This window comes from Falco rusticolus, chromosome 5 (assembly GCF_015220075.1).
Source record: "Falco rusticolus isolate bFalRus1 chromosome 5, bFalRus1.pri, whole genome shotgun sequence".
Lineage (NCBI taxonomy): Eukaryota > Metazoa > Chordata > Aves > Falconiformes > Falconidae > Falco > Falco rusticolus.
Genome location: NC_051191.1, coordinates 24,933,885 through 24,961,737, shown reverse-complemented (window position 1 = coordinate 24,961,737; position 27,853 = coordinate 24,933,885). Strand labels below are relative to the sequence as shown.

The following is a 27,853-nucleotide window of genomic DNA, read 5'->3' as shown; positions in this document are numbered from 1 at the left end:
ACCTCTTTTCCATTGCTGACTATGTTTTAAGGTGTTGTATATCTATCAACACAATTAATTTTAAACTGATTTACTTGTCCCTCACAGAGAATAATTGGGCAACTGAGAAAACTAGTGTCCTTCACAGAACAGAAAGGAAGGCTTGCAGCTCGTTGTCTCCATTTAGGAATACTTTAATCTCAATTCTTCTGAATTTCTTAACCTCTGCAGAAAAGGCTAATGAGACTTCAAGCTAAGAGCCTGTATCTTCCTCTTTTGGTCATTTATCTGAAGTTTTTGACATTGATGTTTGGAAATAAAAAGACTGGAAAGCCTATGCCTTAACTGGGTAACCCACATCTTCAGAGCTCCAGATGAATGACAAAAACTAAGTATCACAGCTCTGATGTTAAAAACCCCTGTGTTAGGGCAGGAAGGGAAGCATGGAGGCACTGAAGACAAAAGATGTTTCTGATTTGGGGTGTTACACACTCTTGGCAATCAGAACCACGTGGCGGGCCTGCCTTTTCTAGGTGGAGCGCAGGTCCCTGAGATGCCCAGGCAGTTTATGGTAGGGGAAACTGGCTGCTCATGGCCTCCATGGCTGTTCTGTTTGCTGGGTAACAAACCGGCCGAATGGCTAGACCCAAAGAGTGGTATTGAATGGAGTTAAATCAAGCTGCTGGATGGTCACAAGTGGTGTTCCCCAGGACTCCGTGCTGGGGCCAGTCTTGTTTAATAATTTTATTGATGATCTGGGCAAGGCGACTGAGTGCACCCTCAGTCCCTTGGCAGATGACACCCAGATGGGGGGAGCACTGCCATGCCTGGGGGCAGGGAGCTCTGGGCAGGCGGGCCGAGGGGCCGAGGCCAGTGGTGTGAGGGGCAGCGGGGCTCAGTGCCGGGCCCTGCCCGTGGGGCACAGCAGCCCCCGGCAGCTGCGGGCTGGGGGCAGGGGGCTGGGAACTGCCCGGGGGAAAGGGCCGGGGGGGCTGGGCACAGCCGCTGGGCAGGAGCCCCCAGCGTGCCCAGGTGGCCAAGGGGGCCAGCAGCGCCCTGGCCGCTGTCAGAAGCGCTGTGGCCGGCAGGGCCGGGGCAGTGCCCGTCCCCCTGTGCTGGGCACCGGTGCGGCCGCCCCTCGGGGCCTGGGCTCAGGGTCGGGCCCCTCAGGGCAGGGGGGACGCAGAGGGGCTGGAGCGTGTCCAGAGCCGGGCAGGGGCTGGGGCAGGGGCTGGGGGGGGGGGGGGGGCGGCGGGGGGAGCTGAGGGGGTCAGCCTGGAGAGGGGGGGCTCAGGGGCACCTGGTGGCTCCCTACAGCTGCCTGGCAGGGGCTGTAGGCAGGGGGGGTCGGTCTCTGCTCCCAGGGAACAAGCGCCAGGGCACGGGGAACCGGCCTCACGTTGTGCTGGGGGAGGTTCAGACAGGATATTAAGGAAAATTTCTTCACTGAAAGAGTTTTCAAGCCCTGGAACAGGCTGCTCGGGGAGGTGGTTGAGTCACCATCCCTGGAGGTATTGAAAAGACATGTAGATGTGGTGCTCAGGGACAGGTTTAGTGATGGGCTTGGTTAATGGTTGGCCTTGATGATCTTAAAGGTCTTTTCAAACCTAAAAAATGCTATGATTCTGTGACCCAGAACTCAAGAGATCAAACCTGTTCCTCTCCACTAACGTGATTTTCTCTGGCCTTCCAGAATGCTGAGATGTGTTAATATGTCTTGGTGGAATATTCTTCCTCTTTGGAATGTGGAAGCTAGAGGGTACAAGAAAGTGTTTTGAAGGCAGAGAGAGCATGCTACAGCAACACCATCAGCCAAGCTCCTGACAGAGCACATTGCAAGAGACAAGTTCCTGTCTGAGCATGAGGAATAGCTGGGGATTAACAAGGCAAACACATTCCGCTGTAGGGAAAGTAGGACAGCCTTCAGCAGTATTATTGGCAAAAGCATGAAACACCAAACTTCGTCTTCAACTTCCATGTATCTCCTGAGGAGACCTAAACTCTTAGGATTTCTGTCAGCTCCATGCAGTGCACAACCCTGTCTCCAGCAGAACCCTTTGTCTACACGTATTTTACTTTTTTTTTTTTTGGCCTACAACATGAACAAATATGGCCTTTGTGTCAAAAATCATCTATGTTGAAAAGAGGAAGAAAAAATCGCAATTTTTACTGCCAGGTTCAATTTGATGTGTTTGGAAGGGGTTGTGTAGCTGTAAAAACAATCTCTTCCTTGACGTCATGTCAAAAAACTGGACAGGGCTCTGCTACCATCTCCGTTCCCACTGAGGGATGTTCATTCATTGGGTAACAATCATCAGCCTGAGATGATTCCATCGTTCCCAAGAAGCGATCCAGCAGAAAACGTTCCTGTAGCAATTTCCTAACCTATCTGATCTCCTGTAATTTAATTTCTTTGTTAAATCTTGTAGATTTGGCCACAAAACTGAAGTAATTTTGTCAAACTATGAAAAAGGTTTTGTTGTTATAATTAACTTTTACAGCTAGTGTAAAGCAACTTGACACAAAATCCATTAAAGTAAGATTAATGACGGATGGCAGCAAAGACTGAAAAAAGGACTGGGTGAATGACTGGTTTTAACAGATCTGTCAGTATAGCGCAGCAATATAAAATGCAGTAAGGCATCTGTGAGCGGAAGCAAAACCCCTCAGCACAACATCAGCGTGATAGCATCGGTTATGACAACCTCTTTCAATAGTCATGTGAGTGTAATATGTGATTCCAACTTAATTTAGCTTCAGTCAACATAAGCTATTAACAGGGTTTGTACCCAACTGAAATAATGTACTTATTTATTGATGATGTGGAACTTTGTTCTACTCATTAAAAAAAGAAAAGAAAAAGAAGTATTTGATAGCACAGGTATGATGAAAACCATGCAGTTGCTTCAGAGAGAAAAGTCTTGCAATATTACCTTTTGTGCTGCTCTGTGAGAAAGCTGTTCTCAGACTCTGTTTAATCAGTATGTACTTCTGTACGAGCAGTCTCTTTTTTATTTTTTTTAATTCACTGATAGCATTTCAGAATGTATTTACTGTGTATATTCTATATATATGTATATACTGTGTATAATTCAGATGTAATTACTGTGACTTAAGAATGAAAACCTTCTTGGAGTAACATTGCATCAGTCTCAAAATTTTAGCGTTTTTTAAAAGCAGTGAGGGAGGAATTTGTAGCACACTTGCTTGTGATACATCAACAGCCGCGAGAGGAATTGGCAGAAAGCTTAGCAAAAGTATTTTAAAAGTAATAAAAGAACAAATGCAGTGAAATATAGGCCCTGTCATAAATGGGAAACTGGAACATTTTATTTAAAAATGCTTTCTACCAACAGGCAAAAAAAAAAAAAAAAAAAAAAATTAAAGGTGAAAGTATATAAAATATGGAGCAGAACTGAGTATTAATAATGACAAACCATTTATACAATCCTGTGAAAAAGGTTGATGACTCACTAGCCCATGTAAAATATCCCACAAGAAGGTTTTGCACCTTTCCCTCTCATGGAGCTCTTCCTGCCTTTAGTGGAAGTTCCTTTAGAGAAACAGGAGAACAGGAAACAGACTGAAGGGATGGGTAAGTGAAGAGAGCAGTGCCCCATGACTGTCATATTTTACAGTGCGTCAGATGTTATCATAGAGCTCAGGAAATATGATTAATCTCACTGACACCAGTGGAACACTTTTTACTATTTATAAGGGCATTGAATTTTGCTCAAATGGCAGTAAAAGAATCAATAAACATCAATCCTCAGATATATGGCCATATTCACAGATAATGTACCATCGCTGAATGCTTTCAGCTATTTCACAAGAGCTGTGGAGTGAATGGGAAAAACATGTAATCTAGTCTTAAAAATAACTTTTCTTCTGTTTTTCAGAACAATTTTCTGTAAAAAAAGCTCTGTCCCTGAAAGGTTATCTGGTTTCTTCTTATACCAACTCATCTAATGAAATCATCCTACAAATCTTGCTGCACTTACCTGAACAGAAATCTTTACAAACCTACCAACAGGAAATGAAATGTGTATATATATATATATATATATATATATATATATATAAACTTACGTTAAAAATATTTTTTCCATAATGCAGGAATCTAACAAAACCATAAGCCAGCCTATCACTTTAAAAGGTAAATCAGAAAGGAAACTATTTTGTCTTCATTTATTTACTAGGCTTGTGATAGCCCTGAGTGCTCAGGCACATCGAATCCTGCTGGATGTTATACAGAAGATGGTAGTCTCAAAGATTTACAGTTTAACCCTTGCCTTTGAAACACTACAAGGCAGCTCACCTTCCTAACATGTGAAACATTCAGCCTATAGCCACCAGTGATACGGATCAGAAAACAGGAGGAAAAAAGAACCGAAAAAGCCATATCAGCTGGCAGTTCCATTTTGGTGGGTTGCCCTCAACAGTCTTTTGGATATAGAAACTTTCAGAGAACACTGCTGCTTTTTGAGACTGAAAGTGGGACTCGTAACAGCAGTGTTGCCACATTTCAATAATATAGGCATTTATCTGTGCACTATCACATCACCTGAGGCCTTCACTGCTTCAGACTATCAGCCATTAACTGGTGAATACCTATACATTTTGACATATCTTCAGTGGTCCCATAAACTTTACTATGTCTTTGTTACTGTATGGCATATAAAAACACCTATCTATGATTGGAAATTCAAATCTAACAGCCAGGTATTCAACAAGGATAGAGTTATAGAAATCCATGGAATCCGTTGGAATAGCGAGTGATTGGATACTTCTAACACCGCTTTGAAACCTCAAAGCTAGGTATTGAAGTCTGAGATTAGTAATATAAGGTGCTTAAGGTGCTCCGAAGGTCAATGGGAAAAAGAAGTACCACTTTGGCAATGCAGTAAAATAGGATGTTCAGGATCTGTTGCACTGTCAAAACTTAAAGGCATCAAATGAGGAACCATTTGTCAGGTTTTTTTTTTTGTGTATGTGTGTGATCTGTCCGTTGTATTGATAACTGCAATTCCATCAATAAGGCTTGTGCACGGGAGGGCTTTTTTTGTTTATTCTCGCTGTTATTTAGTCAAACATGCTATCTTTACAAGTGAAAAATAAGTGTCCATTTGTGTCTCCCAGTTGTCCTTTTCTCTTCCTGTTCTCTCTTCCTTTACACCACATTCATGAATAAGGCTTTACGGGATACCAGGGGTCCTCAAACTATGGCCCGCAGGCTGGATACAGCCCCCCAGGGTCCTCAATCTGGCCCCCGGTATTTACAGAGCCCCCCCTGCTCCCCGCCCCCCCCGCCAGGGGTTGGGGGGGAACCCAAGCAGCCGCAGATGACTGCCTGCCGCTTCATCTATGCGCCGGCCCCCTGTTTAAAAAGTTTGAGGACCCCTGGGCTAAACGATGCTGGTGGTGACATCGGTTTCACCCTTTTGTTTTGCAGGTGTTGCCTGGCTGAACCTGGGGAGGAACCCAGTGGAGTGGCTCGGGTAGGACCAGGACAGTATCTATCCTGGGTTTGCAGAACTAAACAAAGAAAAATCACTAAAAGCTTTTGTACCAACTAAAAACCTGCAAAGGATGAAAACTACTCTGCTGGGAAATTACATGCCATATTAAATATACAGGTTTTTAATTATGTGTTTTCTCTCCTCCTCTGTTGAAAGGTTAAAGAAATATTAAGATGACCTACAGTTACAGGATAGAAGGGTCTTCAGGATGTAAGATTAGCTATATCGTAGTATTTCAGAAACAACGGAACTATAAAATCTGCAAGGAATTAACAAATCTGAATTTAACTGCAACAGATGCTTTATCTGTTTCTTGATCTTACATGCTCTTTGTGTCCACCTAATCACAAAGTATTGCATTAGGCCCAGTCCTGCTCTAGTAAAGTCAACAGCCACAGCTCTGCTAAATACAGAAGTTGGAACATATTCTTGAGAATGGAGCTTAATATTAGCTTTGCAAATCTTTGCTAGTGTGACTTTTGAATTGTGCCCTTGAACTACCTGAATGCGTTACCAATTTTTAAATATATTGGTGTTTCCACTTCGTTGTAAAAATAGGCTTTCAATACGAGACAGTATTTAGCAATCCAGTACCAGCCATCAGTCTGATATCAGCCATGACATTATTTAATTTTCAGAATCACAGAGGTTAAAGCTCACTGAACTATAAACAGTTGGAAACATGGAGCGTAATCCCAAGGCACAGCTCTGCACAAGCTGTAATTTAAATCATATTGCATGCTAAGCTGAAAAGGCAGTGCAGGTCCCAGAGGGCATGAATAAATCTGCAGTCACTGATTTGCCACACACATTTGTGTTGGGATTCTGTAACTGTGCAAATGTGATGTCTTCCTTTAGTGCAGAGGACCTGTCATCTGCTGAGATTTGTAATTAAATAACCCAAAGAACAAAAGCAATTACTGAGCCTTACAAGCATTCAGACTAAAATTTACATGATTTCATGAACAAAGAGAAGGGGAAGTGACGGAGACAGAGAGAAAGGGCGGCTTGGAGTCTGCAGCATGATTCTAGTGTCTAGTGCTAGGTGAGATTTTAATGTATAGACCAGGTATTCACATACCTGGCTTGCTTTGAACTAATAATTCCATCATCACAGACTCTGCTGTGAAGTGGATGTTTCTCCATCTAAGGAGCCAATTATGTTTCCAGCTGGCTACATGCCACATCAGGTGCTGGCTTTGAGCAATCAGTTGTGTTAATTGCAAGCAACACTGAATGCCTTTTGGGACAAGCAATTCACGGTTCAGGAATGTTAGTGTAAAGGGGGTTAGGCTCAGCCCCATTACACCAATCACAAAGTTTGCGCAGATTGCAGACTAACAATTGTAAATTTATGGAATTGGGGGAATGAGGTAGGAACAGACTAAGGGGCTGTATCCTTACATCATTAACTGCTGGGTGTGCTGGGCATCTCAGTGGCTTGGAGGGGTGGTGGCTATGTGGTGGTGGAGCCCTTCACATTTTCAGCTCAGTAGCTCTGTCCTCCCATTTCCCTGGTTCTGTCAGGTATTCTGATCTGGGCCAACAGGGCAAAGACATTGGGTCAAGAGAAGACTACATCAACTGCTCAAGAACATGGTGTCCCCCACATTTCTTGGCATTTTCTTTCTTCCTATTTGTCATTCTGGTAAAATAATAATCTAAAAAAAATACATAGAGATTGTCTGATGTAAAGGAAATATTATAAGGCTATAAATAACAGTGAATGCCATAAACAGATGTTGAAGGGCAGATTTATATTAAAAACAGCCACTGAAGAAATAAAGCATATTAATTAAATGAGCTGAGCACTGCAGTGAGTAAAAATCAGTAATCTTTTTTGGCTGCATTGGGAATAGTCTCATTTATTATCGGCTGAAGATCTGGCCTGTGGTATTTTTTAGTATCTAACTTTTGTCTCACTACCTGAAAAACAAGTTTTAGCTAATCTGCTTATTTGCAAGGGTTGATTTCCAATACATTTGCCCATGAATCACAGCACCAGTGCTATTTAAAAGAAACCTGCCCAAATCTTGGAGGTGAAGAATGGGAGGCTTGGACTGAATCATTAGAGATAAAGGGAGTCAGTGTGTGGTGAGGAGGGGGAGGAATCGGTGCAAACCTCAAAGTCTGCAGGTGCTTAGAAACTGTGTAGAGGCTCAGGAAGTGTATCTAATACCCTTTAGAGGCTCAGTCCCTGGTGTCCCACATGACTGTACAAAGAAAACTTCTTAAAACAAAGCCATCTTATTTCTCCCTTTAGCACAGACTAAAACATTGCCAAACACTTTTGCGTCTGAAGCTGTGAATTTCATTAAATTCCATGCAACTCGCTCACCACTCTCTATTTTTGTGTGGGTGAAACCTCTAATTCTCCCCTCACCGCCCCGCGGCCAGCATGCTCTAGTCACATCACACTTAACCTTTGCCTTGGCTTCTCAAAAAAGAATTTGTTTCACTCTATTCACAGCTTCAACAGTTTGGCAAACTGCACTTGAGCGCTGCGCTGGGCCTTTATATTGAACACACTAATCTGATTGTTTTTCCACTCTACAAACTTTGGGTCAACAATCAAGCTGCTGCCAGAAACTAATTAATTTGCAAACAGGCCCCATTTTCACAGGGGGAGAGCTTTTGAAACCTATGTCAGCAGAGCTGGTCACACCATGGTGACATGCATTGTCATGGCATCCACTTTTCTGGGTAATTCTCCTCACTAATTTTTCACCACACACATGAACTCAAATTACCCAGTCAACAGTAAATCTCTATTGAATGCCCACCAAACCCTGAACGTGGTGGCCTGAGAAGAGGAAATTGGTATTGACAGGGTCAACACTCATTAAATTGATGGCTAGAGCAGAAGGGATAAAAAAAACCAACACAAGAACGTAAAAAAAAAATTATTCAGATGCATGTCATATCTCAATGAAGGGGCTGTAACAGACCCATTCCTGCTTTGTTTAAATCAATTAGTATTCTGCTGTGTGATTTCCTACAAGCAGATTTCTGCTTAACTTTTCTTGAAAAACTGGTTAGTTACTATTGTGAACTGGAAAGAAAGCACAGTTTGGTAGCTAAAAGTCACTGTTTTCCAAGCATCAGAGCTGTAATGAACCCTCATAGAGATCTCAGAGATCATGGGAAACCCACTTGAATTTGCAAGGCTTGTAACATGTAGGCTTTGCCTTTGTCATCCTGCCACCTAAACTGAACCCTCCTCTTCCACAAACTGATTTGGATCTTTGTAAAAATAATAATTACAAAGAAACCCAAGTTGTGTAATTTAAAGTGGGGCTTACACCAAAAGCGAAGCAAAGTGCAGTCTTAGAACCTGAACAATACACCTGTCATGGACAAATTACTTTTTTTTTCCTTATTGAAATTCATCTCCAGGGCAGGAGAAAAGGCTTCCTATGAACTGATGCATGTGGGTAATATATGCATATTTTTATATTTATCTATCTATCTATCTATCTCTGTATGGATGGATAGATTCTTTCAAATCACATATTAACTGAAAGTAGTATACAAAGCTTTCTGGTAGAGATTATTGCCACAGGTATCACTGCTTGAGTTATATACTGAGTTTGTCACCTTCTTTATGTGAACAGACCATCAGTTTACAAAGCTGCCCATTGCCAACTCTACAAGTTATCCATTGAAATAAATATATACAAATAAACAATTCTTCTCAGTTTAACAACAACTAAAAAAAGGAAGCTTTCTAGAGAATATAGAATATCACTGGGATATCTATATTAATATAGAATATTCAGTGTGACAAGGCTACAGAGATGGGGACATCCAGGATCAAGAGTGTGACTCTTGGAGCTTACTTATGCAGATGGGTTTTTACACAGCTCCTACTGCTGGAGGTGGCAAATAAGTCTCAGATTTGTTTATATAAAGCTGTGTCTATGAAAAAGCAACTCACCTGGCTCCTCAAATTTGATCCTGAACACCCAAGCTAGATCACCCAATTTGCCCTGTACAGACAGGTGCACTGATTTATCCATATCTAGCATCTAGCCAGAGCTTGCTCTGGCCCTTTCAGCCAATTTCCTTCCCAGAGAAGGCAGAGCATAGGTGGTGGGAAGGGCTGTACTTTCAGATCTCACCCCAACATGAAGCTTACTAGGATTTACTGGGTTGTTCACCTGATACCATATTCATCACTGAAATAAACCCCCTTAAATTTAGTAATTCTAAGGCAACAGACCAATTGCCAATAGGTCAATTCAGTGTACCTGACTGTGTGGTAGACCCCCAAGCTGGCAATCATTTCCAAGTTTCTGTTTAGAGAGAGTCTATACTATGTGCTGATCTGTTTGGGACAGTGCTTCTTTTGAGAGCTATGAACTTCTTTCCTAAAAATGTACTACATGCAGCAAACTATTCTCTGGTCTCCAGTAGAAACAAAACACTTGGAGCTCTGTCATTATTTTTTATCTTATATACTCTATAAAGAGTCACAGTATGAATAGCAGCAAAGCATGGCATCTAATCTACCCTCCCAGCTGTTATTTTTTTCTGTGGATAATAAGGCTAACCAATCTAAAAACCATTAATGAACCCATGGTTAACCATGTAGTATACACATATTCTAAGTCAGGTGTTCCTGGACAAAAATTATCCTAACTTCCCCAAGCATATTGAGGCTACAGCTCAGACCAATATGTTTACTGATGCAGGTCCTTTTGCCCCAGGTCATGTTCTCTAGTGTCACAAAGTCTCCAAAATGTGTGGTCAAACTAGGGGCACGTCTTCTTCTGCTTCATCTTTCCTACTATCTTTTTTCCACTCCAGCCTCAAAATTTATCCTTTGGTTTCTTTTACTAATTTTTCATACCTAAAGGCAACAAAATCTCATCCACAGCGCTGACACTTAATGAAGAAAATTACCTAACCCTAGGTGGGTTTGGAGTGGGAGAGAATAAGAGAGAGATCTATTTACCAGATGGATTTAAAATAATTTCATTTAGGCCACTTGATGGGAGGTTATAATTTTTCTGTTTTTTTACCCACCACCTTCATGATCTTTCTCACATCCAGAGGAACTGTAAAGCACATTCTCTATTTGCTATTTGGTCTTCGATTTCTGAATCAAATGCTTCTCTTACTTTGTATACAGATAGGGGGAGCCGTTATTAGATAGGATGAGTCAACTGGTTCAAATACATGAGTATCTTCTGATCAAATATTGATTAGGACCCATAGCTTCCTGAGTTGCAAGCATCTCAGGTTAGCGACACTATAAACATCAAGCAATAACATTAAGTAAGGAGTGATTATTTTGTGATTTTACAAAATTCCACATTTCTTCCAACAGGAAAAAAGTGGGTTGTAACAAAAATATCTAAAGAGAAGGCTTGTTAGATTGCAATGAGGAAAACAATTTAAAATTCATATTCAATCTTTGAAATTTGGTTCTACAGACTTAAGGGAGAAAAAAAAAAACCCTTGTAAATTGAGTTTCTATGCCATTCTGTTCACATTATTATGCCACCGTCACCATAGTTTCTGAGTACTTCCTAGCACTGTGTTAGGTGACATTAGCATTTGTCACACATGGAATTTATCACTGTGAAATTATTTATTACTATTCTTAGCAATGAAGATAATGGGAATGGGGGTGGGAGGGTGTATTGAGTGAGAAATGAGACTTGCATATATGGACATGTTTTGTTCCTGCAAGGATTGTAGTTGTTCATGCCTGTATAAGCAGTAGTGGGAAAGTGCAGCACTTGGTCCACACTAGTCTGCATGACAGGAGATATCAGCTGACTAATTTGGTTCAAATATAGAAATGCATTTTTTAAATGCAGGAGATCCTTGTGGGTGAAAAAAAAAAAACCCACACCAAAATTTCAACACACATACACACACACCACCACCACCCCCCGCCAAATCCCCTCACTATTTTCACTGGTAAGTTTGTTTAAATATGTCCTTGTAAATTTATGGGAATGCAGAACTGAAAGAGACAACTTAGCCTATTCACTGCAGTCCCTTGTGATGTCAGGCAACTGTGCTATTTGACAACACATAAAATGTTATCTAAGTTCCTATTAAAACCAGATAGGCTGCCTCACTGACTACTTCTGTTGGGTAGCCTTTTCTAATTTCATTCCCTGCCATGGCTCAAGCCTTCTAATTTGAAAACTAAATATATTCATATGCAGTTCATACTCTGGGTTTTTTTTTGCTTTTTGTTTGTTGTTTGTTTGGTTGTTTTTTTTAAAATGTCCTTTATTTAAATAGCACATTTCTTGCTGGAGATTTTTTATATCACCCCGTTTCTCTAAGAATATCTTAGATGTACTTTATGAAATAGTCCCCAGGTACCAGGATGGTTGGGTTCTGGCTGTGCTGGCAGGTCAGCTGTTTTCTGCATCTACTTGCCTTTGGTGGCAGGTATTTTAAAGCCTTCTGTATATCTGGATTTGGAATGTGTAGGAGGTGAGCTGAAAAGTGAGAAACTAGGAAGGCACTTAGGGACAACAGGGTGGCACAGAAGAGGGGGGCATCAGTGCGTATGTATAGGCAGGAAAAGGGTGTGGTGTGGGTGACCAAAGACAAATTAGAGATTCAAGGATGCCGCAAGTGAACACATCCAAGTCTCAGCAAGAGTAGTTGCAAGAGAGCAAATACTAATTTCTGAACATCTTGACACATTTGTTATATTTTATTAGAGAAGTAAAAATCTTATACACTAGTTGCAGTCTGGTCTTTCTCTTGCCATACATTCCTCCACTATACAATACATACATATACAAAATTATGTGTGTGTGTTGCCAGTGCTGGGACATCCTACAAACTGCCATAAGTGGAAACAACATAAAGCAATGGCTAAAGTTCTGTATGAATGCCAGGAGAGTATCAAGTCCATGTTTCCTGCCTTGGAGCCTGTGAAATTTAAGAGGGCATTTTCTTTTTTATTGAACAGTCGCTCAGCTTCTATAATTCTCAGCTGTTTATGTAACCGTAAAGATTACCAAGGACAATGACCCCAGGGGACTAAGCACAGCTACTACCCCACTTTAAAAATTAAGCCATGGAAAGTATGCTAAAATAATATCTTAGAGCTGGTTCAAACCCATAAAAAGCAAGGAAGTTTCAAGCCAAGGCTGGAGATCCAGACTGACAGTCTCTCTTAACTCCAGGTCTAGTAAAGAGGGAGAGTAAGGCCAGTATTGCCTCCCTTTCCTGGGGTGCAAACCAGATTCATAATACTATCTTAATGCAGCTTTTGTGATTTAATTTCCTTTCAAATCTGCAGGCTGACTCTGTTTTGCTCTTAAAATAAATGTTTATGGTTATTCATTTTACAAAATGTTAACAGTTTAAGGCCAGATCCCCCGTGCTCAAGGCAGGGAAGATGAGAGTGGCTCCAAGCTTTCCTTCCACTCCTCTAACCTTCAGCTTGAAAGCTGCCCTCAGTGCACTGCTTTTGCATTGCTTAGCATTTGCTTTGGTACACTGCACTGCCATTTCTGCCTTCTTGCCTCCAGCCATGCCCTCAGCCCTTGTACGAACGCTGCCATGGATGGTGTAGAGCAAACTGCGTAGTTCACCAGGGAACTCCTGGTACCAGGGTCAGCTGCTCTGACCTGCTCAGGCTCCCTACTCGCCTGTTGTTATTGTTGAAGCAGTTGAAGCAGGACCGGGTCCATGCTTTCTTGAAATAACAGTAGCTTCTGAGAACTCTGAATTACAAGAGGCAATGGCACATTTAGAGGGAAACATGGTTTTTACTTATAGGCAAGACTATAAGACACATGTCTAACATCAAAGCTATTGCTCTTTATACTAAAGCTGGACAGATGTTTTTCCAATTTTTTCCCTCCTTTTTTTTTTTTTTTTCTTTCTTTTTTTTTTTTTTCTTTCTTTTTTTCCTGAGAGTTCAAAGCTCTTCTTGACCCTCACTGGGACCAACTAAGACTATCAAAGCTTTTTGTGTAGAGAAACTACATGCACTTACTAGAGGAGCCAATAATGTCCAGTGTGAGCATGTACATGGCTTGTAACAAAGTACATGATTCAGTCTGGGGCACTGAACTGTGACTTTTCATATCCAAGATGACTTTCCTGAGCACCAACTCATTTTACTGTGTTTTTGCAAATGCCTCCACGTCACATCTAGCCAACTCTCTATCAATAATTAAATATACACTGCTACAGTGACTGATGTATGGTTCCCTACCTTCTAGATGAATGCCCCAACTACACGGCTATAGAATCAGTCTCCCTTGCTTTATTTGGCTTGGTGACTGTTTAATTATTTATACAAAATGGAATGTCTTTAGAAGCCTGTGAGCATTTAGTATCTTTAAAATACTTAACCAGCCTTTAAGAGCTGCTGGTCAGCACCTTCCCTTGGACTGGGTACAGTTCAAAGCCCTCTTTCCAGCAACATTTAACTTCTTACAGAAGATGAAGCATCTCCAAAAAGTGACTTTGTGATCTCTGTAGGAACTCTGTGTTCATAGTTAAATCCAAAAACCTTAATCCCTCTGTGCAATATTGTCCTCCTTTTACACCAGTTTAGGATGATATTTAAATTATGGGAAAACTTTCCAAGCTCTTCATGTGCAACTGTCTTCTCCTTTCCATTTTTGGTACCAACCAGCTGCGTTTTCTGCACCCTGTCAGCTCTGACCTTGGCCTTAGTATGGGAAAAACAGTGCCAAGCTGCTGCTCTGAATGAAGTAAACATTAGCAAGGACTTAGAACTGGATGTCTCACCCCTAGCTATGAAACTCCATGATGATGAGGATTTCTCTTTGTAAGTTTTATCAGAACTGCTGTTCTTACCCTGCTTTCAGTATATGTCCATTAGAATGCTGGGTTTTAACCTAAGCCTAAGCACACTGTAGAAAGCAACTAGACAAGCAAACCTACCACTACATAGCAATCCCTGTCTTTAGTAAAAATATATATAAAGAATTGCAAACGTAAAGTTCAAAACTAGTTTATACAGAGGTTTCATAAAGCAAAGTACAACTCATCCTTCACCGAGAGTTTGTTTCATCAAAAGTATGTCCACTTTAAATATGTGCAAACACAAAGCTTCTTTTATAATTATATTTAAAAGAGACAAATGACAAAAGAAAAAGATAGCCAAAGGACTGGCATGCCTGCAGATTTTCAAACCCAAACAATCATAATTTTTGTCTTTTCCTGCTAGATGCTGAAATTAGGAATGCTATGTGGAAAGGCTGCCAGGATCTTACTGCTGCAAAATTAACAGTAAAGTCTTAGAGCCTTTAATAGGAACATTGCAATGCAGATTTTGAGTCAGGCTTTCCATATTAGGAAGGTAAACCTATTAAGTTGCAATGTTGAGCTAGATTTCCAAAATGTACTTAAGGATCATTCTCTATTAAATTAGAGACAGTTAAAAGACTAATTTCTAAAGGTCTCAGTTTGGTTCTTATCTTTTTTTTTTTTTTTTTTTTTAAATTAGCTTGAATCTTTCCATACAAGAATGTAGTGTAAGAACTACACTTGGAGTTGAAAATCATCTTCACCTTGTGCTATGATAAATACTGCCTTTCTACTTCTATGCTCATTTCGGACAGTACTTAAATTCTAAAGAGCTTGAGGTTCGTCAGCTCTTTATGTGCAACTGTCTTCTCCTCCCCATCTTGAGCACAAAGCAGTTGTGGTTTCTGCACCCTGTCAGACATAACCTTAGTGCTAATTTGGGAAAAGCAGTTCTCACATTTAGTGCTGAAAGACTGATAACCGAATCCACAAAGGAATGACACATTTTCAGCAATGAAGTACAGGGGCTGTGGACAATGGCTGCACTTTCCCACTGCATAAATCCTCCTGACTCAGCTGTCATTGTGCAAATCTACTGCACAAAAGCAGATTTTGCTTGCATGATTGAACTTTATGTCATCGTGACTATGATAACAGAAGTGGGTGTTGTGTTATCTTTAACATATTATTACTCTACCAGGTACCAAGATAGATGGATATGTCTATAACTCTTGTACTTTACTGTCTCCTGAAGTCCAGAAATCTTGTCTATTATTACAACAAAATAACCCAATGAACAATATTTCTGGGTTACTGGGCAAGCACGGATTGTAGAACTGAAATGTGGTAGACCTGTATCCACTCTCACAGTAGTCCATATGAATTATGACAAAACTAAATTTAACAGGACAAAAATCAGATTCATACAACTTGTCATATACACATTTAACTGATACATATATCCCATGCATATGTCATATATAGAGCTGCTAATCCAATCTCCAATAGCACATCGTGGTTTTAATTATGAGTTAAGAATTGGTATATCCTTATAAGTTATGGATTGTATATACAGCTAGTATGATAACCAGTGTGATACTAGAAGTTCCTGACTGCATCTAATAAGAAACTGTGTTGTTAAAACACAGCCTCTCTCACATGTTAAAAATTTGTGTGAACAATTTGCACTAAATTGCAAAACCACATAAGAAAACCTGGACCTCAGCACAGACACAAATAATGTGGCTAGGAGTGAAAAATATCTAAGGAGAAAATACTTTGTGAATTCAAAAACAGGAGTACAGATGCAAGCAGCATGTACAACAAAAGTAGCTAGTTAACTCTTCAAAAATTAAAATATAAATTTGAGTTAATTTATATTTTCATTTTTGAAGAGTAACTACAGTTAGTATTACTGGCTCACTTAAATGTCAGCTTTCTCAGATGATAAATTCACATTTCCAAAATGTTCATATCCTTGTAGAGCTAAAGCCAAGTGTAATTCCATTTAAGCTATTGGAATTTTGATTTCAGTAGAACTTGGATAGAGTACTTAGATGGATTTTAAAGTATTTGCTACACGAAGCCAAAAGCAGATTTTCTCTGAAACTATCCCTCTCTCCCCTTACATGCAAACATCTTACAAACATATAACATATGTATGGAGAGTAATATCCATACAATAATGTAAGCTGTTGTGCCTTGTTGAACTATTGAGTAATTTGAAACTCAATAGTTTGGAATACTCAGGATCCCTTCCACTTTTTCCAAACCATCGATAACTCTGGCCTGCTCAGGAACCTCTGATGATGCACTTTCTGCTGGACTTTGGTGGCTAGCGTCAGAATCCCTTCAATACAGTCAAACATTAAAGCATGTACAAGGCACAGCCCTGCCCAAGGCTCTGTAGGCACTCTGTGTTAACATGTGGCTGATGCCCCCACAAGCCTCGAGCTTCTGTCCAACTTGCACCCTACAGCAATCTGCTCCTGTGGCATGACTGCATTAGCCGTAGTGTCTGTATATGTTTTAAATTTAATCACACTCCACAAATCTCAATGTAATTAAACTGAAAATGCTTCTGTATAAATCATTTTTGATTAGTTTAACTGGTTTAAGACAAAATTCTGCTGCAAATAAAAGAGGGGTGTATATGTCACAGATGTTGCTGGAACAAAGCTGTGTGCTAGTCTTTAATGGTTAGATGAACGTAACTGGATAAATGTACATTTTACATACCATTTAGCCACCGGGAGTCATGCTGCTCTGTTCTGATTGGATGATGATGCCCGAGAGTTCGGAAAATGGCAAAGTCCCTGCCCATGAAGTCTGCTGCTGTGCCAGAGTACAGCTCTCCATCTGTGTGAGGACATAATTGTAAGCAACATTTCTCAATTTTCCAGTCATGGTAAGTCAGAGAAAGCTGTCAGTCCTATGTTTATATTACGCTAATAGGCATAATGAGAAAATTACAAAGCAATAAGCCATATGCAATGTATTGTCATTGAAAATATATCATTAGACCCACTTTCCCACTGCACAGTTTAACTGTAGCCTCTCTCAAGCTGTATCTCCCAACTGCTAGTGCAGCCACTTTTCAAAAATATGTTTGGATTTTTTCTGAGCAAGTCAGTCCTCATAAAACAGTATCTTCTACAGGAAAGGCAAAGCATGCCTTTGTCTTTTGGCCACCTCTGTAACTGTGATACTGTCAAAGGGCAACAGCTAAGGGACAGAATAAATCAGATCATTCCCTGCTACCTTGACCCCACACATATCACAGTGAACAAGGGAATTAAAAATTGACCTGTGATACTTCAGCCCATAAATGTCACGTACATAGCCTAGCTGGAGATGAAACTCATAATATTAGACTCCCAATGTGTCCCTTCTCAGCCAGCTAGAAGTATCATGGAGGAGATAGAGACTAAACTCAAAGGACCAGATCAAGTTAAATACCTGCCAACTGGTAGAGACAATAAGAACAAGTACGTAGTAATTAGACACACAAAAAACCAAGGGACCAAAGCACAAGATGTACTTTTCTGGCATTACTGTAGAGCTTGTCCACAAAATTACTCTGAATTCAAAACGCTAAAAATGCATTTTTTTAGGACTGTGCCCTTTTATGCCTGTATGTGAAATGAGATACCTATCCCATACTTTTAATATGGAATTAGAAAGTATTCCTTCCAACTACTATTTTCAAGCTACCCATCTTAAATGGGCCTCCTGTGAGAAAGACAAGTTTCAGGATAAAATAACTCTTTCCTTAAGCTAAGGTAATAAATTTCTCATGGTCATGATGAGCTCTACCATACCCTCATTTTAAAACACCCATTAGGAACAAGTTTATTATTTTCATGGCAATTTTAGGTATTTCCATGGTGGGACAACCAGATCCAAGCATGCCTATTGGATATCACTGGCATCTTTTCCCCAGAACACGGACACGATGAAATTATCAATTGAAGCTACAGTGGCTGTGTACCATATGGTAGTCCTGAAAGTCAGGAAGGGTGAAAACATGATAGCGGAAAGGCGTGGAGTTGAATGAATTCACAGAAGAGATTAGAAGCAAACAGACCAGTCGTGCCCAGCAGGAGGTGTAATCAGAAGTGAAACAGAACAGCATATCATTAATTAACAATTTATCATTCCTCTATGTCATTTTCAACTTTTTTTGAAGGGAAGACAATCACTTAATTATAGTCATTATTATGTACAGGGTATGCAGCCGAGATGTTAAAGAACATAAAACCATTCTGCTTGTGAAAAGGGCTTTGATGCTATGCTTAACCTTTCTTTAACCTTATCTTCATTTTCTTGCCTTTCAGTCCCTAGTGAGTTCTGATAAATCAATATAAATCAAAGGGGGAGACAAAAAATCAACAAGCCCTACTTTGCTTCCTAGTTATTGACAGATCTAAAGGTCAATCAAGAAGGAAAATATTCTATATTCAATGCTACATTAGTAAAATAAAAACTAATACAGCTCAAAACCTCATTAAAATGATGTATTTGCAATGTTTAGAACTGTTAGGGGTTTGGGCACCTCAGCTTCTAACTCAATATATAAACACCACTGAAAGTAACGTAACCTCTAGGTTTGGCTCAGTTCTACCCAAGACTTTTTCATGCTACTAGGCTTTTGTGGCTGGTACTTTTTCAGCAGTGGTGATAAAGTTTTGCCAATAAGGGGCTTCAGCATATTCCAAAGGGGGAAGGGTCTGTAGGAAACTAGCAGATGTTTCTTTGCTTTTGACTACAGCCCCTCGAGGTTTCAGTATACCTACACCAGTTTCGGCAGTTTGAACTGATTTATTGTAGTCGTGCAAAAAGGGGATTTTGACTTCTTCCAGAAAGAAATACCAAGGAATACCAGTTACTTTTAAAAAGATTTAGATAATTTTTGCTAAATTCAGGGTGAGCCTCAAGTCATGTCCCAGATGCGCACAACCTTTGAGTGCTTCGTACTATTCAAAAGCTATATGAGAATTTTGCCTGCTGTCTAGATAGAAGTACATTCATCTTTATTTCCCTATGCAGACCTCCTTTTGGACTGAAATTTACACATTGCTGGTCTAGAAAATTATTCTTTTATGTCATGGATAGCCTTCACTGTGCTATGTCCATTGTCAGTACTTTAAAGGCAGTTTTCATTAACTTTTAGAAGAAAGTGGAAATGAACAGTTTGAAAACTGACAAACATTTCTCAAGGGAAAAGAATGAAGGGGGGGAAAAACCAGAAAGCTGTCACTTTGTATTTCCAGCCCAGCAGCATAAAGCAATGACTGTCCAGAACAAGCTGGTGGCCCTCAATTGTTTGGATAGTAAAAACTCTGTATTTTGGACACAAACCACTTTTTCCTAAAGGAGTAGCATATTGATATATGAATGCAAACAGAAATACATATATTGAATTTACTAAATAAAGAGGCAACAATTAAAGCCCACAGTAATGCTTTTTTTTTTTGAAAGGAGCAACCATTATTTCCCTGTGCTGTACATAGCAGCATGGAACCGTGAACACTTCCAGAAATCCATTAGATGCAAAGATGTTAAAAACTAAACAGTATACATTTATTTGATGATTTTTTCTGTTCAGATTTTAAAGAAGAATGCATTCTCATTTTGTATTTTTTTTTTGAAAGTACAAAAGTGTAAGTTTCCTTTTTGAAAGAAAGAAATAAGCTGAATAGATGGGGAATACAGGCAAAAACAAGCCTTAAATGTCCTGATTGCTCTCACGAGTAAAAGGGTCCCCAAATGAAATCTGGTATCCTTGGTTAGTAGGTTTATTCACTAAATTTAAGATTTATCAGACATACATAGTAGTGGTTTGACTTCACTCATTTTAAAGCCAGCAACTAAAACTTCCCAGAAAGTAGAATAACTCTAAAATCCTAAACCTCTTATGTGCTCGGTAGCTAATTTCTAATAAATAGGAGAGTAGAGTTCTTCCTTGTAAGAAGCCACTGTATTTCAGATTGCATTGATACATATTTGGGAGTATTAAGGTAACTGAATAGATTTTTTAAAAAATAATAATAAAAAAAAGTAACTTAAAAAAAAAAAACAACAAACAAAACCAACCATCAATGAGACACAGGAACATAAATAGCTTTTAGGATTCTGGATCATCAAAAGTTCTGAAAATCCCGCAGGGTCATTTTCTAAAGAGCAACTGACTACTAATGGGATAATGCCATCTCCTTCCCTGAGGTTTTTTTGGACTACCCCAATACAATTGTTTTAGACTAATACATTAAATGGTATTTTCTCATGTAATTAAATTCTTTGAAAACCACACTGCCTCTCATTTTCATCCTGCCCTGGAATACACACTAGTAGTGCCCAGGGACTGCTTAGTCTTTACATTTTCATGCATTAGGCCGCTCAAAAGGCGATTGTTTAGTTAGCAGCACATAGATGGGAATGGCTGAATAATGGCTTACATTTACTAGGAACTAGTTATATCATGTTCCCAGCTGGTGTTTACTTTAGAGTAGAGTAGCAATAACTACCTTTAATGAACAACTCTTAAAAAAATAATGAAAAATGTTTGCAGGTGAATGGAACAAGGACTGTATATTGGAAAAATATTGGAACAATTTAATAATGATGAACTGTTTGTTTTGGTTTTGGCTTTTTTTTTTCCCCAAAAATTATTATTTTTTTTTAGGAGACAGGGAAAACCAAAGATCCTTTTTACACTTATAAAAGTTTATTTCAGCTGAAATGTAAAATAGGAATCCTGAGCTCTAATTGTTATTAAAGATCTTAAGTTCCTTTTTGCAAATTAACCTTGGTGTTTTGCCCAAATTCCAGCTTGGGCAATTACATTTCACTTACCTAAGATTTACCTTCTAGTTATGGAGTCAAGAACATACTCTTATTCCACACTTTGAAAAATCTGCTTAGCGTTTCTGATGAGGAACAGAAGTTATTTTTCCCTCCTGCTTTTAACCACACAAATTACTCTTGCTCCTCAGCCTTCTTTTATCTTCCTGATAATTACTTTGTGTTACAAATTATAACATTGAATTTAATGAGCGCTGGGTAATTGTTCTACACCATTGCCCTCTTGAACCTAAGACAAACCATGGTTGCTTGTGAGGATAAATACTTCTGGCATGAGGGGCCAAGAGTAGCTGCGCTATCACTCAGTCCAGGAGAAGGGGAAAAGCAGTCCATCCATGTTCTTCATGGTGTGAGGCATTTGTGGAAAAGAGGCTCCTCTGACCTTCATGGCCCTGTTCACTGCTACCTACTTCAAAGAGGAGTCAGACCAAACCTCTCCAAGCAGTCATTGCTTGGCCAGTTCATTCCCTATTCCTCACCTGTTTTGGGGGGAGGAATTTATCTTGCCTTGGGTCATCATTTCACCATAAAATTTATGCTTTTTTGGCATAGTTAAGAGTAAGTCGTTGCAAAACAATGGTAAATCTGGTGTACACTTTCTGAAACATCAGGCAAATTTCTGCAGCAAAAGGTTGAAGTGTTGCATTCAACATTATAATCAGTACCACAATACGACCATGAGGCAGCTACGAGAAGGAGAAGAAGAAAGGGTGTTCATGTTCAGGATGAGGGAATGTTAATTTTAGCTTCACCCTGATTTTTGTATAAGTCATTGAGATAGAAATTAGTCACTGGCTTTGAATGTTGCATTTGTGCCATTTTCTATAGTGCTAATACACCCATGGCTCTAACTGAAGCCTGATTCAAAACAAAAGATCATGCTCAGTCTACTCCTTATTAGGAGGACAAATATTAGGAGTGAAAATTATAGTGATAGGAAGCAGGCTGAAGAAAGTAAAGATGTTTTAAAGACATGAAATCTAAGCCAAGGGAAATAAGATGATCATCTTTGTGCTGGACTGAATGAAAAAAAGAAAAAAAGAGAAAAAAAAAGGAATGTGAAAAGCTAGACACTGTTGACTTTGTGCAGTTGCATACCGGGTATACCATGTAATACTGGCTTGTCATCATTCTCTTTCTTTATTGTACATTAAAGTAAATAGTAAAGCTATTCCCTTGAGAGTAGCTCTGCCACAAATTCAAGTTGCTTCAGGCACTAATTTATACACTGGCCTTTTACACACACAGTTTTTTTTTTCCTTTCTGTTTGTACAGGGTACAAGTTGGAGCAAGATGTGGATGTCTTTCCTGTTTTTCCTGTTAAAAAGTGCGCGTCCCCAGGGTAGCTCATCACCTGTGATCATTAAAGGCTTCTAAGATCAGGAAATGAGGCACATTTAGGACTAAATTTTTGTTGCTGTCTATTTTGAATAGCTTAGTTTTAAAATGTAACATAAATATCATAAAGGTAGATGGTAGGCAAGGCCCTAGACTAGCAGTATGGACAAAGTCCTGGAGAAACCAATGTATCTGGTTATGTGTCCTTTCCCAAAGACTTCTGACATAAGAGAATCTGCATTTTTCTGAAACTGCTGTTGCCACGTTGGATTTGAAGTTGTAATAAATTGCCAGAAAGTTACACATTAAGGATAGAGTGGCTACATCTGGGCAGTCGTTACAGAAAGAAGGGTCTATTTGTTTCAATCTTCATTTCTTCTCACAAAACATCTTTTATGCCCTTTTTGTAAAGGAGAATGAAGACCAATGAACACAATTAATTCAATTAGCTAAGTTAAATCAATGAGATAAATTCAATCAATTGGATTAGTTCAATTAGATTGTCACAGTCCAGGTGTTCTATCCTTAAATATTCCATGAACTGAAGTATTACTAATTCAGAAATACCTAATTTATTGAAAACCCTCTGTTCTGGCCAGGAGTTTAATTGTATTTGCTTTCAGATACCTCTAGCTGAAACATCATCTGAAGGCCTAGACCTGTGGTTGCTTGTATATCTCCAGCTCACAGCTCTCAGTTGGGTGATAGACCCTTGCTGGCAGCAAAACTGAAGTAAGAAATTACTTTTTCCTGCTCTCACTTTGCTCTCAGCTGTGTGGGTGCAACCTTCAGTGTGGGCAGCCTGTAAACTGGACAATTAAAATACCTCCAGGAGTTGCCTGCCTGTGAGGAGGACAAACACTTTGCAGAATCAAGGTCTTAAAGAGGTATAAAGTGGGTCTTGCGATACTTGAATCTTGGTTTACACACACCTTGTTTCTCAACACACCTGGGTCAACTATACTAAACGTGAAACCAGGATTACTTTAGCCTGGAAATAAAATGCATAAAACAAAGCCCTATCATAGGTGCTGCAAGAAGAAAAAAAGAAGGAAAAAAAAAAAGAAAAAAAGAAGAAGAAAACTGGATATTATTTACAGTGAATGCACGTCTCATTGAACTTGTAATGTGGCACCTACCTACTAAAAGAGAAGCTGTCAGCAGTTTAGGATCATAAGGGCTTTTCCCTCGGCCATTTTCAAAATATGAATCTTCCATTCTAAAAATGTTGTCCTGTGGGGTGGAAAAAAAAGAAAGAAAAAGCAACATTATTTGATGAAAGAATGCTAAAAATAAGTTGAGCTAAACAGAGTGCAGTATATGTGATCATACTGGGTTTTGTGGCTTCAGGGAAGTCAAATTACACTAGGGGAGGATGTGGCAAAAGTGCCCACCTTCTAATCAGTGTTGTGCTGAAGGCTAGTCAAAAGCACAAATGCTCATGCACAGCTTGTGTCTCATCTGTTCTATTTCACATATAATTTACACGGTTCCGTTGAATACTTTTTGCTTTCACTGAGAATGCATAGGAGTAATAGCAACTTGAAGAAGATGGAATTTGAAAATTTTGTCTGAAAAAGTTAAACCCATTTTTTACTGACTATACTTTTCTAAAATATCCTTCAAGTGTAGATTAGTACATAATAAAATGTTAAATTCTGCTTTTCCTGAGTATTTAGTGACTTACTGTTTCACGTGTCTTCAAATTCAATTTTAACTGCATCAGGAGAACTTTTTTCCCTTATTTTTCAGTACTATGCAAGGAAACTTTTAAAATATACAGGCTGAGGGCAAAGCATATGGGAATATAAACCAAGACTAAAAAGGGCCTCAGTCAACACCAAGTCAAATCAAGGTCAGTAAATCCAAAGCAATGGGCTTTTCAGTACACTTAATTAATTTTAACTAGGGGACCAAATCTGCCAATCAATTTGAATAGTGTGTTTATTTTATGTTTTGCACTGAGGGTAAACGCAGAAGAATAGAAGCTTTTTGCATAGTAGACTTCTACATTCACAGAAGACTTGTGGAGGCCACACTGAAAACTGAAATTTCCATCTCCCACCTGCACTGTGGTTACTTTGCATTGACACCTAATTAAGTCAAGGAGCCCCAAAGCTGAGACAACTCCTACCCCCAACAGTTTCTCTGGTTACTGAGGCCTTTGCACCCAGTTTTTAGTTGCTTACAGCTAAAATATCTTTATGTCAGATGCTGAAGGAATTCCTTGAACCGCTATTTTAGGCTATAATAGCAAGTACAGCTTGATATGCCCTCTTTTTTTCTTATTGACTGATCAGAGATCACTCATCTGTTTCAGGAAAATAAAAAAAAACCAAAACACCTCCAGAATATATGTCTAAAATATATGTATTGATAGCAGAAAGCAACTAAGAAGATGTTACAATATTTTTCTCTGTTTATTTAATAACAAATTTGCTCTTTAACTTGATTCTCAAGTCCCTACAGTGCTTACTGGATTCACAGACTAAGAAACCCCCCCTTTCTTATTCTCATCATCCCTTTCCAAAGACAAAATCATAAAGCTGCTGGCTGGAAGGGGTTGTTTTTGTCTTGGCAAGTCATGAAAACCTTCAGGAACTGAAACTATATAACCTTTCTTGGTAACTTCCATTGCCCTCTTAGTGAAGGATTTTTTTTTTCCAAACTGAAGCTCTCAAGGAACAACTTGTGACTCTTGGTCCTTATTATGTCATCTGCAATGACAGCAAAGAGCATGGGCCTTTCTTTTTTGTAACTACCCTTCAAGAATTTACAGGCTGCTCCTAAGCTGCTCGTTCAGCTTCACTTCTCCAGACTAAGTTTCAGGCTAGAACTTCATGAAAGCTTAACAAGCATGTAAACTCCAGTCTTACTCTGTTTTGTGCTTGCAAGCAAAAGTCTCAAAATTGTACACAATATTTTCACCCTCAAGGGCAATGCTTCAGTGCCTGGTGCTGGGGACTCGGCACTCCCCAATGCTGTGGACTTGGTACTCCGCAACGCTGTGGAGGATGCAAAAAAATATCAACAACTGTAATTTTATTCAGCAATTGCTCTGGTGATGTTTATTTAATGTGAAGATCATTCAAATAGCCGATGTCTTTCTCATGAGCAGTGTGAATTTAAGTATTTGGAAGCAGTGCTCTGCCTGGCACCCTGCCTTCCCCACCTTGCTCATCCACATTGAACCCAGGCATGGGCTAGGCCAGTGACCAAACATGCTTCCAAATGGTGTCATTTTAAACCTACTGAGGCCATGTTTCTGTGAGTGAGTCACAGGCTACAGGTTTTATTACAGGCTTGTTTAATTAAATCATGTAAGCATGTATCTCTGTGTATGTATTACATCTTTTCCAAGGAACATCAGAAGGACTTCACATTTCACTCCATTTACTGGAGAAAAAGGTGAAGGAAAAATGGACTGTGATCAGGGTAGTCTATCTGGAGGGGTTTACTGCACTGTAATATGAAAAAGTTTGGACACAACTTGGGTGAAGTTTGATCCCAGAATTCAAGCTAAGTCTCCTAAGGCATGTTCTTGTAGATGTAGCCTGCCTCATTGTGTTTATACAGTCAGCCTGAATCTGTAATATCTTGCACAATATTAAATTTATTTCTTTCCCTTCGTTTGCCTTTCTATTTCTTAAGTCCAGACACATTCCTTGCTTCTATCCAATTTTCTGACTTTGCTGCTTCTAAACAGAAATGAATAAATAATGAAAAAAGAAAACCATTTCTGAAATTCTGCTGGAGGGTCCATGTCTACACAATAAAAATAGCAGTAAATTGAGAAGAATACTAGACCTCAACTACAGTAACAGAATGCTACTAATGCTACAAGCCATTCCCAAAAAATGTTATTATCAACCTACATTTTCTTCAATTTCTTCTTAGTAGATGATAACTGCTCAACCTACACACCAATGGATATTGGATGAGGCTATAAAGTCAGTGGCCTGACAGTTAAAGCAGAATATATCCCCAAGATAATCCCATGTGTCATTATAAGACAAATAGGAAACAGATGTGGAAAGTGATTTGGTGTAGGAAGGATCTGATTTTTGACTGTATTCTTCTGGTTTATGTCACTGTAACTCTGCTGATACTGGTGCGTAGCAGGCAAGAAAGAGTGGAGAACTAGGTCAGTGTAAGTCAGAGATGATCTACCCTTCTCTTTGTGTTTGTGAAATAAAAAAAACCCTTGAAATAAGAGGCATGACAGGGAAATCCCACAGTGTTTTCATACTTGAGTTAAAATGCAATATAGAGACGTGTACTGTAAGTTTCCAAATGCATGGGCAAGTAATAATGACAATAAATACATCACTGTTAAGTGGCAAACAAATGTATCACAGTTAGTCCAAGGCCCCAAGGAGTTTTGATAAACATGCTGTAGGAAGTCTAACCTATCACAAATAGGGCAACTTGCCCAAACAGCTTTTTGGGTGCTGAAGTCAAACTATCTCTGTCTACAAACCAACAATAAATACAGGCACCAAAGGAATAAACTGTTTTCTGTGTACTCTCCCACCCCTATTTTAAAAGCCTAGGAAGCAATATGACTAATGATACTTGATTTTACTAGTCACTGGTTGTGACATTTGCACCGAAATTCTGCCCTGAGATGTCATAACAGCAAGAGATGAGATAAAAAGTCAGGGTAAAATTTTGAGGATAAAATTTAATTTCTTCATTTTTTGTAAAAGGTGTGCTTGATCATTTCCCTCTACGTCAGAGTGGAAACTGAGGCTGTGCTCCTGGTGGTGTAAATCCTGTTCACCTAAATTGCACCTGAAAACCTGCGTACAGGCAGCAGTGACAGTGAGGGCACTCTTGGGTAAACAATTTGGCACCAAAATCAGTCTGCCTAGAGTCGCCAAAGACTAAGGCTCTGCTCAGAGGCTTAGGGGGACTTTGGACTCAGTTAGTGTGTCCTTCTTTGGCACAGTACAGACAAGAGCTTTTAGCTAGAAAGAATTAGCACATCATTTGTTCTTAGGAAAAAAACCACACTGATCAACTTATAATTTTGCTGCCTCTTGGGTTTTGCAGATAATTGAACACAAAGAATGATGCTGCAGCAAGTCAGCAAATACCCTAGCCATAAACAGCAAGAAAAAAATGTATTCACCAAATGCTCACTGTTTTGAAGTTTTGTGAGGGCTATTATATAATCAAAGACAGGAATTCATGACAAAGCAATGTTGCCAGGTGGGAGGAAATTCTTCACAAATGAATAAAGAAGAAAAAAAAAAAAAAAAAAAAAGAAGAAAGGCCTTTGTAACTCAACAATGAGTCCAAATTACTGTCCCTACTTTTGTTGCACTGGCAGCCCGAAAGGGCATTACAATATACTTCAAACCTTTTTAAGGATGCTTGTA

The 27,853-nt window shown here is 39.4% G+C and overlaps 1 protein-coding gene across 1 annotated transcript in view; it reads right to left on the bottom strand.

Moving 5' to 3' along the window:
* SEMA3A (semaphorin 3A) overlaps positions 1-27,853 on the bottom strand; it is a 170,150-nt gene that overhangs the window by 44,061 nt on the left and 98,236 nt on the right. Inside the window, exons 5-6 of the mRNA XM_037390047.1 lie at positions 23,609-23,702; positions 17,007-17,126 (exon numbers count right to left, since the gene is read on the bottom strand). Of these exons, the coding sequence (XP_037245944.1) occupies positions 17,007-17,126; positions 23,609-23,702 (214 nt within the window). The remainder of the gene's footprint in view (positions 1-17,006; positions 17,127-23,608; positions 23,703-27,853) is intronic.